The sequence below is a fragment of the Barbus barbus genome (assembly GCF_936440315.1).
Source record: "Barbus barbus genome assembly, chromosome: 24".
Taxonomy (NCBI): Eukaryota; Metazoa; Chordata; class Actinopteri; order Cypriniformes; family Cyprinidae; genus Barbus; species Barbus barbus.
In genome coordinates this window covers 13015857-13030534 of record NC_136752.1, presented here as the reverse complement: position 1 = coordinate 13030534, position 14678 = coordinate 13015857, and the positions used below count along the sequence as shown (strand labels likewise).

The window sequence follows — 14678 nt, the reverse complement described above, 5'->3', positions numbered from 1 at the left end:
TATTTTTAAATACTTTTCATTTTAAATTCTTATTATCCAATGAAAGGTTCGATTTTTGTGATTTTTGTTTAATAAAAGATCAAAAGAATTAACAATGCAGATTAATTTTCACAGCCTTCTTTGATCATATTTACCAAGGGTGCCGATATTTTTGGCCATGACTATATATATATATATATATATATATATATATATATATTCAGTTGTGAAAAGTTGTTTACTGCACATAATCATGGTGACAGGGTTGACTATTTCAGATCATCCAGTACAAACCTGACAATACATAAAATAAAGTAGCCTAATAGAAAAGAGGAAAACAATTACTTAAAAAAAAAAAAAAAAAGTTCACATCTTAAAAGTATGATGCTGTTCATGATGAGGTGTTTTTATTAGGGTTTATGGAAAATATTAATAAGAGGAAATTGGTAACGGGGTTGACGCACAACACGTGGACACAAGTTCAAATATGTTTTTGATTCAAATAAATAGATAACATAACTACATAATGCGTAAAGCGATAATAACATATAGCATATTAAAAGTTACATTGTTACAGTCTTTGTTTTCGTTGGTCACAAAATGACCATATGGTTCGCTCCAAGTTTCGCATGACTCAGTCATGAAACGTAAGCGGTTGTGTGTGAAGGGAGCAGCTCGTGGATCTCCGTCAGTCGGGCAATGAAGGGTTAATGTTACTGTACAGATACAGGACTATGAGCCGGTGTCTACAGGCTGCTCGTGTCCACTCGCTCCATTACTCGCTGCATGCTACTCTACTTTCCCCATTCCCAAAGTGAGCACCAAAGAAGAGCTCTGCACCTGCTCTGCAGACACCTTCCAGCATGGATGCGTTAAAATCCGCCGGGAGAGCAATAATCAAAAGTCCTGGAGTTCCGCGGCACACATGGGGAACGTCAAAGCATGAAAGTGAGTAGCCTACCTTTGTTTTTCTCTGTTTACATTTACTGAATACAACTGCATCAGTGCTGCTGTTCATGCGATGCTGTGATACTGCCTTCCTGAAACTAGATAGATAGATAGATAGATAGATAGATAGATAGATAGATAGATAGATAGATAGATAGATAGATAGATAGATAGATAGATAGATGATAGAGTAATTCTATTTGCTTCATTGTTAATAGTTAGCTTTTATTTGTCTGTGTACTGTTTGAGATATTCATCTGTATATTTGATTACAGTTAATTCCAATTAGGAATTTCCTGATGTGTGTATTATATAGGATCCTTGCCTAATATTGACCCTATAGATAACAGTCTGGTTACTGTAAAAATATATTTTTTCTCACTTTTCCCCCATGTGTGTAAGAAAATCCGATTAGATCGCATAGATGTTACCACTGAACGGTTCAAGGTTGGCTGGCTTTATGAAATGTGTTGAAACTTGGTCAGGCTCGGAGAGACAGCTGGCCACGCTGTGCAAAGAATATCACAGTTCCAACTTTCTCACTTTCACTGACTCCAAATCACACTTCATCCATTTATGTTGTAATGATTGAATCAGTTGGCCGGTCCCGTCAGCTTTTGTTCTGTCAGGAGGAAGAATCGAGTGCTCTTGTATGGAAAAGAGGGCAGTGGTTTTATGAGACAGCCCGTGTCACATCAGCGGTGACAGGCAGGAGCCTGAGGCTCGACATGCTGTCATTCTGACGTGTGAGATGTGAAGTTCATGTGGCACTCTGGGGACAAAACATCCCTATTTCCACTTGAACTGTGTGCCAGGCATACAGCTGGAGGAAATACGACTGTCTCTTGTTGCTGAGAGTATGTATATTTACTTAAAACCTAGAAAATTAGCATAATGAATTATTCAAATCAACAGTTTTGTCTTGGGAATTTAAATGTGCGCCCTCCAGATCAAATTGTAATGATTTGATCTGTAATGGCTGTCTGTCTTTCTAGCAATGCTTTGTATTTCAGAGACAGAGTGAGTAGGATCTGGTGCACAATGGTTAATTGTTGAGAACTTGACTAAAATTCCTTTTTGGTCAACTGGCATGATTTCTCACAAAAGGAATATTATATAGAAAACTATATTGAAGATGATTCAAAAAGTCAGTTACACTTTTTTAAAGGAATAGTAAAAAGTACAACTTTGTCATTTACTCACCCTGTATGCATTTGTTTTCATCTGTTGAACACATAAGAAAAGATATTTTGAAAAATGTCTAATTTGTTTTTGTATATGAATAAAAGTCTTTTATTTAGCAAGGACGCATTAACTGACAGTAAAGACATTTGAAGAGCTCAGATGCAAAAGCCTCTACCTTTTGACTCCTATGTGTAGGTTCAGGATTTGCAATGAATAGGTTCTTTTCTTTGCCGTTAAGTGAAATAACTGAACATAAACATAAGAGCCTGGGAAAAATTATTATTTTAGATGAAAATTTCAATCGGCACTTAGAGGCTTTTGCATCTGAACTCTTCATTTATAATGTTACAAAAGATTTTCATTTCAAACAAATGCTGTCCTTCTGAATTCATCAAACATTCCTAAAAATATATATCATGGTTTCCACAAAACTGTCTTCAGCAGCTCAACTATTTCAACATTGATAATAATAAGAAATGTTTCTTGAGCAGCAAATCAGCATATTAGAATGATTTCTGAAGGATCATGTGACACTGAAGACTGGAGTAATCAGGAATAAATTACATTTTAAAATATATTAAAATAGAAACATTTTTTAAGTTGTAATAATGTTTCACATTTTTCAAATTATCATGTGTTTGAAACACTCAGAACATGCAGTTCTAAAAAGAAAGATTAAACTTTTGTTCTTCCATACAAAACAAGAGTGAAATTAATTAAATATTTTTAACTCAAAGGGGAGCAGATTCTAGTACAGCATACAAACAAGTGAATAATGAACTGTTTTTGTGCTGGTCTGATGAATATTCATGGGAGGCTGGTGTTGTCTCTCAAGTGTGCATTTGACTTGATGAAGGTCAGAGTTTTCACTGGCACTCATTAAAAGTGAAATTTCATGTTTTATGTTGCCAAAAGAGAAAGTTCAAGCTAAAATATCACGTTTGGGCTCCTATAGATGTCTTTTTTTATTGAGAGAGTTGGTGTGTGTAATGTCATGCACACAGAGAGAAGTCACTATCAGTTCTCGTTGTCATTAAAATTACATCGACGGTTCCAAAGGTCACATTAGTTGCTGCAAGTGTTGGACGCCCTTCCCGGTTTTTACACTTTTGCAATATAATGTAGACATCAAGAAATAAACAAAATTGCTGTTAATACTTTACTGTTCATAAATCATAAATCAGTATGTCAGACCCTCTGAGCGGGTACAGTTGTGTCAATGCATGCTTAAGTAAAGCAGACATTCTGGCTTTGGATGAACCAGTTACAGGAAGGATGTCAACAAATTTATCACGTTGTGAAAAGGAGCAATGTGAAGGACAGGGAAGTTACACTGACATCAGAGAACTGGTCTCCGTGTGTCATTTTCAATTATAAGAAGTGGATAAGGTGACCGTGCACACAGACTGACACACACAAACAACGTAGATAGAAAATTCTGAAGCCCACATGCATACATATGCTCATGTACACCACAGTTCAAGAGTCACTTATGCTCTTTATTTGATCAAAAATGCATAAAATACAAATAAATGGTTTTTATTTCAAAATATAATTTATTCCTGTGATTGCAAAGCTGATTTTTCAGCATCAGTTCTCCAGTTTTCAGTGCCACATGATTTTTTCCAAAATCAATCTAATATGCTGAATTGCTGCTCAAGGGACATTTCTTATTTTTATCAAATTTGAAAGCAGTTGTGCTGCTTAATGAGTTTTGGAAACATTGATAAAAAAAATTTTCTGGATTCTATGATAAATAGAAAGTTCAAAAGAACAGCATTCATTTAAATAGAAATATTTTGTAACGTTATAAATGTCTTTACTGTCATGTTTGAACAATTTATGGCATCTTTGAATAAAAGTATAAATTTTGTTTTAAAAAATCTGAGCTTTTGAACAGTAGTGTACATATATGCATATTTAGAGTGAAGGAAATTATTCTATACAGCATCGAATCAATGAATGTGCATGTGAGCTCATTTTAAGGATGTTTTCTGTGAAAAAGCAGAATTTGTATGCTTTATTATTTACTCTTCTCATTATTTTTGATTTATGGTTTCTTGTGTCAAGTTCCGTTGCTATAGTGAAGGATTTCGTTAACATTCCCTACATTTTATTATTCAGCCAATGCTTGTTTAATCAGTTATCATACAAATTAGAAGCTAGCGTCATATAGCATATTCTTTATATTCATTATTCACCCATATTAATTTTGTTTTGCTAAATGCTTGGAATAAGTATGAATCTGCACAAAGTTCGTGTTTCATTCATTTCTGCTGGTAGCTGGGGTTCAAGAGTATCTATTATGTTCAAGGTTGGCTGATAATTTCTTCTGTGAATTCTTTGTTTCATGTGCTCTAAAGAGGCTATTTTGTGTGCTTTCTGACTGCACTTGAGGTGGTTGTTAGATTTTTCAGATGGGAGCTTGTAATAAAGAAGTCTTTGTAGTCTTTTTCCACAACAATAAGCACCAGCGTTCATACAAATTGGGTGAAAAATGCACACACACAACCATCTTTCTAAATCAAGAGTGTGCAATGCTGTGTGAAAAGACCCCATTAGGTTTTATAAGGGTTCATTTCAGAGTGTGTCCAGCAACGGACAGCTTTATGAAGACTGAGACTATCTTTCCTCTCCCTTAATTAGAACTCAATTCTGACCCAGAAGGCACGTAGGGAAAGAGAGAGAAATAGACACACTCCTTTATTACTTCTGGCCTCGATGACTCCCAAACATTGTTATTGTGATCACCCTCAGACACTGTGACAGCCGCGTGCAACAGCCTGTCTGCCTTTAGTCCTGTCTCAGCACAGGCCGCTCAGGTTCAACAATAAAGGTTGGAATTTCGTAAAAAACACATTAGACCTTATGCCCTAGGTGACAAAATCAACCTAGCCTGTGAGTCAGGACCTGAATAAACTAACAGATGTTCATACTGCATCTTTTTAATTAATGAACATAAATTTACCACTTGCTCAATTTACTTAATTACAATTAAATAATGCAGTCTGATTTAATCATATGCAACCTATTTAAATAAACAGAAGTTTCTTTAATGCATTTGCATTGGGGGTATATATATATATATATATATATATATATATATATATATATATATATATATGAATACTTTTCATGCTGTTGATGTAGCATTGCACATAGAAATTAAATATCAGGGAATTTTCTGTTACCAACATGTAGAGGTGGGTGATATAAAAATATGAGTAATTTTATTCCACAGTAACGATATATTACAATATAGTTATTTTTGCTTTAAATAAGATCTTTATGATTGTCAACATTTTTGAAACCATATAAATTTCATAATTCTTGTCACCAGTGTCAGTACCACAACAAACTAATGCTAACCTAAATTTATGAAATTATAATTAAATTATTAAAGTTACAAAGTTGTGATCTAGTCAAGAGCAGTTAGAGATTTTCTCTCTATTGCTGTTTGATTAACATGAATGACAGGCAGCTGGAATAATAGACTGCTGTCACTTTAAGAGCTTCCCGGATCCAATATACTGTTACACGTTTTACACAAGTCCTAAAATACTGTGTTTATGAGGGTACTTGCAAAGACATTTTGACACATACAAGTGTGTGCGTTTAACCTTTCAAGGCCTATAAAGCGGTAAAAATAATACAATGCTCCTGCTCTTTATGAGCACTGTTTTCGTGTGCACGCTTCTCTGACAGTGCTCAGAAACAGTCTTTCAGACAGCACGCACATGTAGCAAAATGACTTCTCTTTTGCTACTGATTGTGCTTCAACTGCTTAAATTCACATTTTTTAAACCACAGTGCTTAATGTGCAAATGATACGTTTTCGTGACCACATAGCACAGCAATGTCACATGAGACGATAGTCGAAAATCTCTACCAGTTGACACATTTCTACCGGTTAATCGTGTCTATATTGCCAACCCTACCTGCATGTTTTACATGGGACATTAAGTAAATCAAAGTGGTATTTATGTGTTTTTGAGCAAGATGTATAATTAAAAATGTCTACATTCTAAAACCTTTAGAGATTAGGTAAAAATTATATATATTATAGCTTCCTTGAGATCACTTAGCCTACTTTATCTCCAAACCATTGAAATCTCGAAACGTTTCGAAACAATTATTGCATAACAAAGCTTTGTTATAACATGGAAGGTCGATGGACACACTTCATGCCATTGGTTGGAAACAAAAGATTAGCAAAACATTAAGGAGCTTTGCAAAGCAGTGTTTTGAGCGCACCCATCACTTATGTGCACTATTGCTAATTGCCAGTTAACTGACTTTAATTTCTGATTGAAGAAAACCCATTTTCAATATTTAGAACCGCTTCCCACTTTTGTTCAGCCAAACAATTGTTTTAACGCTGTTGATGTGAATATCTGGATGTCACTTTGAAATGCCATGAGCTGTGCTGTTTTGATGTCTTCGAAAGTGAATATTACATTTTGACAGTTTCTCAGGATTTTTTTTCCCTGGATCAAATATAAATGCATTCAGTTTGAACTGCCAGCTCTCACATCTGTCAGCAAAGAAAAATTTAGCTTCCCATGCCTTCTTTTTAAACCAAATAACAACCAGTCTCTCTGTTTTCCCCTGTTCTTTTGATTTGTTTGCTTTTTACGTATCTCTCAAATCACTAACAAATAAGAGCAAAATCCCTTCAGACCTCAGAATAGGTCTCTCTCTACCTCTCTGTGTCTTGGTCCTTCAGTCTTTGTCATTATGTTTCCTTAGTGTCTGTGAGCATAGAGACTCCCTGTGGTTTGTTCCCTGCAGGATATGAATAAAAGACGAGAAAAGGATTTTGGAAAGAGAAACGGATGCACAATGAGTGTATGGCCACACTCAAGACACAATCCGCAAAAACCAAACAAGAAATCAGGGCCATACTTTACAATAAGACTTCACGGTCATGTTACAGTTTACAATTAGATGCAATGTTATTGTAATTAATAACATGTAATGTGAGTAACATGAACACTGTAATTTAAAAGGTTAGGACTATGATATGTTGGCAATGAAAATAGAAATAGCATGCAAATCAGAGTGGTTTTACCATGTACGGGAATATATGGTAATTAAATATTATAAAAAAAATGTTTAATTACATTTGTATTAATTTAGTTTAAATTATCATATTATATTAAGTGAATATTAACAGATATGATCATGAGTAGAATTATGTAGCAACAAAACTAACACAGTTACAATGTTACAGTATTAATCTATATATTATTAAGTTCTTTCTCATTGGTATCAAGAGAGATACCACAAGTGATTTGAGAGTAACACCAATATTTTGCCATAGACAGATGGCGAGATAAACTTATATTACGTGGCTCTCTGAATACTTGATTCTGATTGGTCCATTATGCCATGCAGTGGTTGAATACAGTATTTTCTGATACTCACCTGATTTTCTCACCAGTAACTGAAACAGGCACTACTTTTATGTCTCTCGTATCACACTGCATACTTGCTTTCTCTTGTTTTATACAAATCAGTGTTGTATTGACCAATCAGAATAAAGGCCTGAATAATAAATAGTGTTTTATTCTCAGGTAAAAAAGCATTAGAGAAGTTAATGTAGGGTGAGTTCATTTTACAGTCTATAATTCATAAATGCATGCATGAGTTTTCCATTAAACAACACACACACCTTTGCTCTAAATTCATATATGCAATAGAAAGTGGTTCTTTCTAGTCATTCTTTGAAGTTGCATAGGATTTTTCATTAATCTGAACCTGCTTTATCTCAGATAGACTGAGAGAGCGGTCAATGATACAGTCCTCCCAAATATTGATTTTCTTTGTTCTCCTCATGTTCACCAAAACTAAACAACATAATACACCTGCATTAGATTATACTGATCCATTGCCATATACAAGCATTGATATTACTTATATAAAAATATTTGAGTTTGAGTCATGGAATGTGTTGACGACATTATATTCTTATTCCTAAATTATATTTTGCAAACAGTTTTCTTTGAAATATTACTGTTTCTCTCTTGACAACTCTCCCATAGTTCTCCCAGCACGCAGAGAAAGATGTAGAGAAAGAGTAATGCGTACACTGACTGCATGAGAATCAGCCGTCACATCCTCCCACAGAGCAATCCGTGACATCCAAACCTTCCTTCCTGTTTGACAACCTGGACATGCATCAGGGAGAAATTTGACACTCGTTCTGTCTCTCTTCCTGTTTCTCATTCTCTGCGTCTATTTCTCTTTCTGTCCTTCCTGCTCGTCTGACAGTTCTCTTTGCCTCTGTTGATTTTAGGTGCTTGTGTTTCCTATAAAATATTCCCTTGTTAAAAAGCAGCCTTTTATTCTATTTTAGTCCTTCCCTGCTGCCAACCTTACCCCTAGTGAACCTTGTCACTGATAGTCTCTCTTCGTCTGTCTGTCACTCAGCTACACTTGCTCTCGGTGTCTTTTATCTGTGCTGTTGGGCTCAGTGGGATTCAAACGGCTCCACTCAGTCAGACTGAACACCTGAAACAAGAGCTGATCAGATTGATGCTGTCTGTTATGAGTTTCAACCAACTTTATGTTTGATTATAAGTTTCATACGCATAAAAAGAACATTCTGTTAATGACTGATTGACATTTGGACTATGTAAAGCAAGATTTTCTGTATAAAACGTTTTTATTATTTTAATTTAATTAAAGGGAGTGTTCAGAAATATGAGGTTTAGTGTAAATTCTATTCTTTCCTTTGACTTTGGGTTTTCAGAGACCCCTATGAAAAATGTAATAACAGTAATAATAATAAATGCTGTTTTTTGAGCCACCAAAGAATCCTGAAAAATATCAAAGAAAATATTAAGCAGCACAATTTTTTAACTGCGATAATAAAAAAAACCACCAAACTTTTGTTTTACTAATAGAAAATGGAAAAAAAAACTCAAATAAAAATAGAATGAAGCAAAAATAATAAAAAAAATGAAAAAGCAGAATAAAGAAAATAAATAAATAATGTTCAGTAGTGTAACATCTGTCAGAGAATCTGAGCATAATAATATTTTTGCATTTATTCATGTTTTCTTTGTGGTCTCCGAGACCCCAAATATAATGTAACTTTTTTGGGAGGTAACAGTTCTTGTAACAGTTTTTTCAACAGTTCTCACAAACTTAAAGTCATGAAGAGTCATCAACTTTCAATATTAGTGTAATAACAGTTTTAATGCTTAGATGTGACTGAACCTCCTCAGTCGATCAGAAGGCATGCTGGAGTAGTGTTCATTTCATCATGCTGAGCTTGCTGCTGTACCGCATCTATCCTTTGGCAGTGTCTTCAGTGCTTTGACCTTTAACCTCAGCCATTACTGAAACCCACCAATCAGCAGCACATGGAGGAGCTGCATTAGTGGCAAACCCCCATGGGACACCTCTTACAACATACACACCAGCTGAGGCCCTGTGATACACAGGAGCCTGTTTCTCATTATTAGACTTCATCGTATTAAGCCCATGCAGTTTTATTCTATTACTGGGCTCTTAGAGGAGGAATCTCTGGTGATGGTGTGTCTAAATATTCACTGGACAATTAGATTAAACTGTTATCTAATCCATTAGATACATTAATCTAACACCAAAAGATTAAGGCATGATTGAAAGTACAGTACAAGTGACCAGCCTGCAATATAAAATGTTCAAAAGAATAGTTTATTCAAAAATGAACATTTTCTGAAGATGTATTCACCCTTAGGCCACTCAAGATGTAGAGTTTGTTTTTTCATAGGAACATATTTGGAGAAATTTAGCATTACATCAGTTGCTCACCAATGGACTCTCATTCTTAACGGCACCCATTCACTGCAGAGGATTCATTGGTGAGCATGATTTACCCATCTCATATGGTTCAGTCAATATATGGATTTCTACATGCGTTTCCCAGATCATTTTTCTTGAAACTATGTGTTTCCACTTAAAAACTCATGTATTTTGCAAAAGAGACGAGTTTCGCCTGCCCTCTCTTATCTGGCAACACATCCTGCTGAAAAGCAGACCTTGATGAATGGTTTTAAACATGACCTTTGCATATAGGTGACCTATAGCCAATAGTGTTGCCCGCTGCCTTATCAGGACAAAACCATAAAAAGTTCAGAGGAAGCACACATAACTCATAGAGTCTGGAATGAGCCATACAAACTTTTATTTATTTTATATATTCTGTGAACTTGGACCTGTATTTTAACTCTACTTTATGTGCTTTCCCATTACTCCGAATGTTTTTTATAAATAGTGAGCACTAAAAGTTTTTATGCATTCAGATGATTTCACAAACAAGTTAAAGGTGTGTCTCTGGCTTCAGATACAACTCAGAAGAAAGTCCTTTTGTGACATACAAAACATGTTTACGTTTTCTTAAAACCGAATGCTAATGTGCATGCTGTGCAGTATAAACAGAACCTGAGAGCACAAAGTCTGCGCCGCTGTTGTGCTGCTGATAAGACTCAAAGCTTCTGTGATTTTGAGAAAGAAACATTTTGCATTGCATTTGGATTACTTTGAGATCAAAAAAGCAAATAATCCACATTTTTATGTATGAGGATTTGAGGTGAAAACGTCTGTATGATAAATGTTTACGCTTTGTTGGGAACATTTAGTAAAACTTGAGAAGGAAGAATGGCTTGTTTTGTAGCAGTAAATTATAATGTTTGCAGATCATTACTGAAGCTTGGACACTTTTTATGAAAGTTAGTTTACTTGATGTGTGATGTGCAAAGAAAACTAGTCATTTTGTATAATATCAATTATTTATGTGTAAAATAGCTATGAAATTATCTTTATGAAGGCTGCCATCTTATCACAAAAATGTTAAAAATGTAATTGTAAATAAATGTATGTTCTATGTTGATAAGGCAGCCCGTGTGTATTAGTTCCCATTGGTTGGCAAGTCGAGCAGAGAGTCATTAATTCATTCAGATTTGGAAGAAAATTCCCCTTGTCGCCTTGAGGCAGGAGATGTTGTCTTTCTTCTTTCAGTCACACTGTAAGACAGACCTCACGTTCTGTTCATTAATTCCATTTGCGCTGTCATGAATATGAGTGATAACACTCGTAACTACAGGCCTCTGAGCCTGAGAACACTTTGGAGTAAAAGAAACTGTGAACAGAGATGAATTAGGGTTATTTTCACATCATTCTCTAGTTTTAATCATCTGTTTGAATTATAAGAATAAATCGCATTAAAAAAAAATCACTCTGGCTCTGAATTTATGTTGGGTTTTTTAAACTTTATGTAAATTTTAAACTTTATATCAGTTATAACTTTTATTTTTATTATAACATCTTTTATTTTCTATAATGCAAGTTTTTTTATATTTAGCTTTTTATTATTTTCACATTTTCTGAACATTATTATGCGTATAGATCGTCTTGTAAAAAATGGTTACAGAACTGCACAATAATAAAAGATGTTAAATTTATGGTCTATACTATCTGCTGTATTATCAGTCAGAAAATACAGTATGCAATATTCATTTTAACATTGTTATATACACAATTTGATAATTATAATTCTTTCCCAGAGTTTAGTGTGTACTATTCTGACTGCTGATGTTTAATAACAACCTCCATTGTAGGACTGTCTTATGCCCAGTGACTTTTGTTGCTAGGCAACGGAGCTTGGTCTGACACTAGCGTGGTTGTCCTGAGCAGAGAAATTTGATGAATATATTGCATGATCAACAGCTCAAACAGCTCCGGCTCTGAGAACACAAAATTAAATATTGACACCTTCCTGTTATTCCTCCTCAGCAATGCACATGTAACTGAACAGTCTCCTTCACTCTTAGAAATAATGGTTCTAAATAGAATCAACAATGTTTTACGGCTTTATACGAGATGAGAACCTTTGAGTACACCACCAATAACTTAAAAAAAACATTAAGAGCATTTGTAATCACTCATATAGACAACTCAAGTGCCATACATCAAAAAATGAAGCTTCTTCAATGGATTTTTGCAGCACCTTCAGTCTTTAGTGTGAATTCCACTTATGGGCTGATGGAATCAGTTCTATTCCCAAACTCATCTTCCCTCCCTCTCCACCGTATCATGTCCTATATTCTGTCAAGGTAATGTTCTAGATTCTTCCCAGCACTCATTATTTAGACACTAAATGGCAGAGCAGAGATCAGAGGCCTTTTATTCAGCTGCTGTCAGCACAAAGTAAAACAGTTTACTTTTCTTTGATGGCTCGAACCATTCAAGTCTGAGGTATTTTTTATTCAACAATATGTACGTGATCCATAAAAATGCTAGTGCAGAATCATTCCAGGAATCTAGGCATTTGATTTACTTGTTGCTATGGGCAACTGTCCTGCCCGTGTGTCCATGTGTGAGCTCATGTTTTAATTAATCATCTCATCATGTAAATGCAGTCATTATATTTACTGGGATTCAGCACGCTTGAGTATTCATGTGACTTTTGAGTGTAAATGAGACCATTAAGTATGCTATAACTAGATCTGTGACTGGCCGTCTCACTTGCTTTCCTTCAGTGTCACAGTTTAAGGAATCCATCGGTTCAGTTGAAAACACACTCTCAGGTCTGAAGAAAAACAAAATGATTACCCTTAAAAATTAAAGGGATAGTTCACCCAAAAATCTAAAATTCTGTCAACATTTACTCACATTTATGTTGTTCCAAAACCGCATGAGTTTCTTTCTTCTGCTGAACGAATGTGGATAACCAATCAGATGATGATCTACATGGAAAAAATACTATGGAAGTCAATACGAAAGTTCATTTTAAAAAAATAAAGCCTAAAATGACCTTTAAAGAATGTTGTGTATTTACAGTCTGATTATGTGAGCATACAAAAACCTTCCAGCAAAATTTTGAGGTTTGTTTCTAAAAAATAAAACCTAAAAATAACCCTCATAAAATGGTTAGTTCTTGTCCTCTATTCTGATTGGTCAGCAGCTGTGTTTTATTCACGATAAAGCACGGCTATATGACCGCTTCACCCAACGGTTCTGTATATCACTGTGCAACACCCTCAGCAACACAATCAATACTAGGCCTATAACGTTAGCGTTAAAACTGTTCCATGTATTATGTATTTCAGCAAAACTGTTTGATATTTATTTAATGAAGTATGTGTCACCCCTGCTGGCGTTATGTTGCATCATTCACCTTTATTTTGAGACCATGCCCTTCCCCGTCAAAGAAACTCTTCTAGTATGGGCGATATGTCAATGTGTGTCAATGCGCGTGTGGAAGCCCACATTTTCAGAAGTGAAGAAGGAAAATTACTGTATTTTAGTTTTCTGTTTCAGGTATGATTCTGCCTGTCCATATGTCCATCAGTTTACACTGTAATGAGGCTCGCAAACTTGCACTGTGCCATGAATCGGTCTGTTATAAACAAAAAGATGGAAAACATGTTTTCTCATGCTGAGAGATAAACAGATGTATGTGTGTGAGAAAATACATATATGTTGTTAAAAAAAATTAATGACACAGTGGATGAGAACAGTTCCTATGTTACCGGAACATTCTCTTGCTGTTTACTGTTGCTGTCAGGAACTATATTTTTAGCGGAAGGACAGCATTTAACAAACTTAATTAAAAAAAGTAAGTGAGCCATGCTGGAGTGCTCTGAGCACCAGACTAAGGTCTCAAGAGTGTATAGAGGGAGGCAGTGGAGTATTCAATCTTCTCGTCCCACTAAGGAACCTGATGACCAGGTCATGCTACCCTACCGACTTCCCTTCCACGGGGTCAGTCGTGATTAGCAGCAATTGCAGCAAAATAGACTTTAAGGGAGGAGGGAGACACCCTTTGCTCCAACTCTTGCTGCAGAAAGGAAAGCACGACTCTGATCTGGCATCTCCTGGGGTTTTTTCGGTGAGAAGAACATCACTCAACGAACAGGTTCCACTTCAAGGCATAGGCGTGTCTCGTAGACGGTGCTCCCACCGAAGTGATGGTTGTCCCCTATCTCTTTGGGTAGTTCACCTACAACCTCCGCGTCCCATCCTGGGACCTGGGACCTGCCCTGTCTCTGAGTCAGTAGATCCTTCCTCAGAGGAATCTGCCAGATGAGGGGCTGTCACGAGGAGCATTAGTTCTGGGAACCAGGTCCGGTTGGTCAAATTGGGTGCAACGAGCAAAACCTGCTCCTCGTCCTTCCTGACTTTGCACTGTGTCTGTGCAAGAAGTCTCACTGGGGGGAACGCACATTTGCACAGGCCCCACAGGCCAGCTGTGTGTCAGTGCATCCGTGCCGAGTGTTCCCTTGTGCACCTGAGTGGCCCCGAAACATCTCCAAATCAGCTGGACCATCTAGGGATGGAGTCTCCATCCTCCTGAGAGTGCAGCTCGTGACCGCTCGTTGGCCACGCAGTTGAGCAGACCCAGAATGTGAATGGTCAAAGTGACCTCAGAAACTTCTGACTCCATAGGAGGAGGTGGCGGGAGAGTTGCAACATGCGACAGGAGCACAGACCACCTTGCCGGCTAATATATGCAACGGTCACAGTGTTGTCTGTACGGACCAGCACATGCTTTCCTCTTAAGCGCCCTTTGAGGC

At 36.2% G+C, this 14678-nt stretch overlaps 1 protein-coding gene across 1 annotated transcript in view; it reads left to right on the top strand.

The window, feature by feature from the left end:
- The first annotated feature begins 615 nt into the window (after window positions 1–615).
- LOC306844359 (low density lipoprotein receptor adapter protein 1-like) overlaps window positions 616–14678 on the top strand; it is a 39905-nt gene continuing 25842 nt past the window's right edge. Inside the window, exon 1 of the mRNA XM_079376438.1 lies at window positions 616–927. Coding sequence (XP_079232564.1) covers window positions 843–927 — 85 coding nt within the window. The 5' untranslated portion in view covers window positions 616–842. The remainder of the gene's footprint in view (window positions 928–14678) is intronic.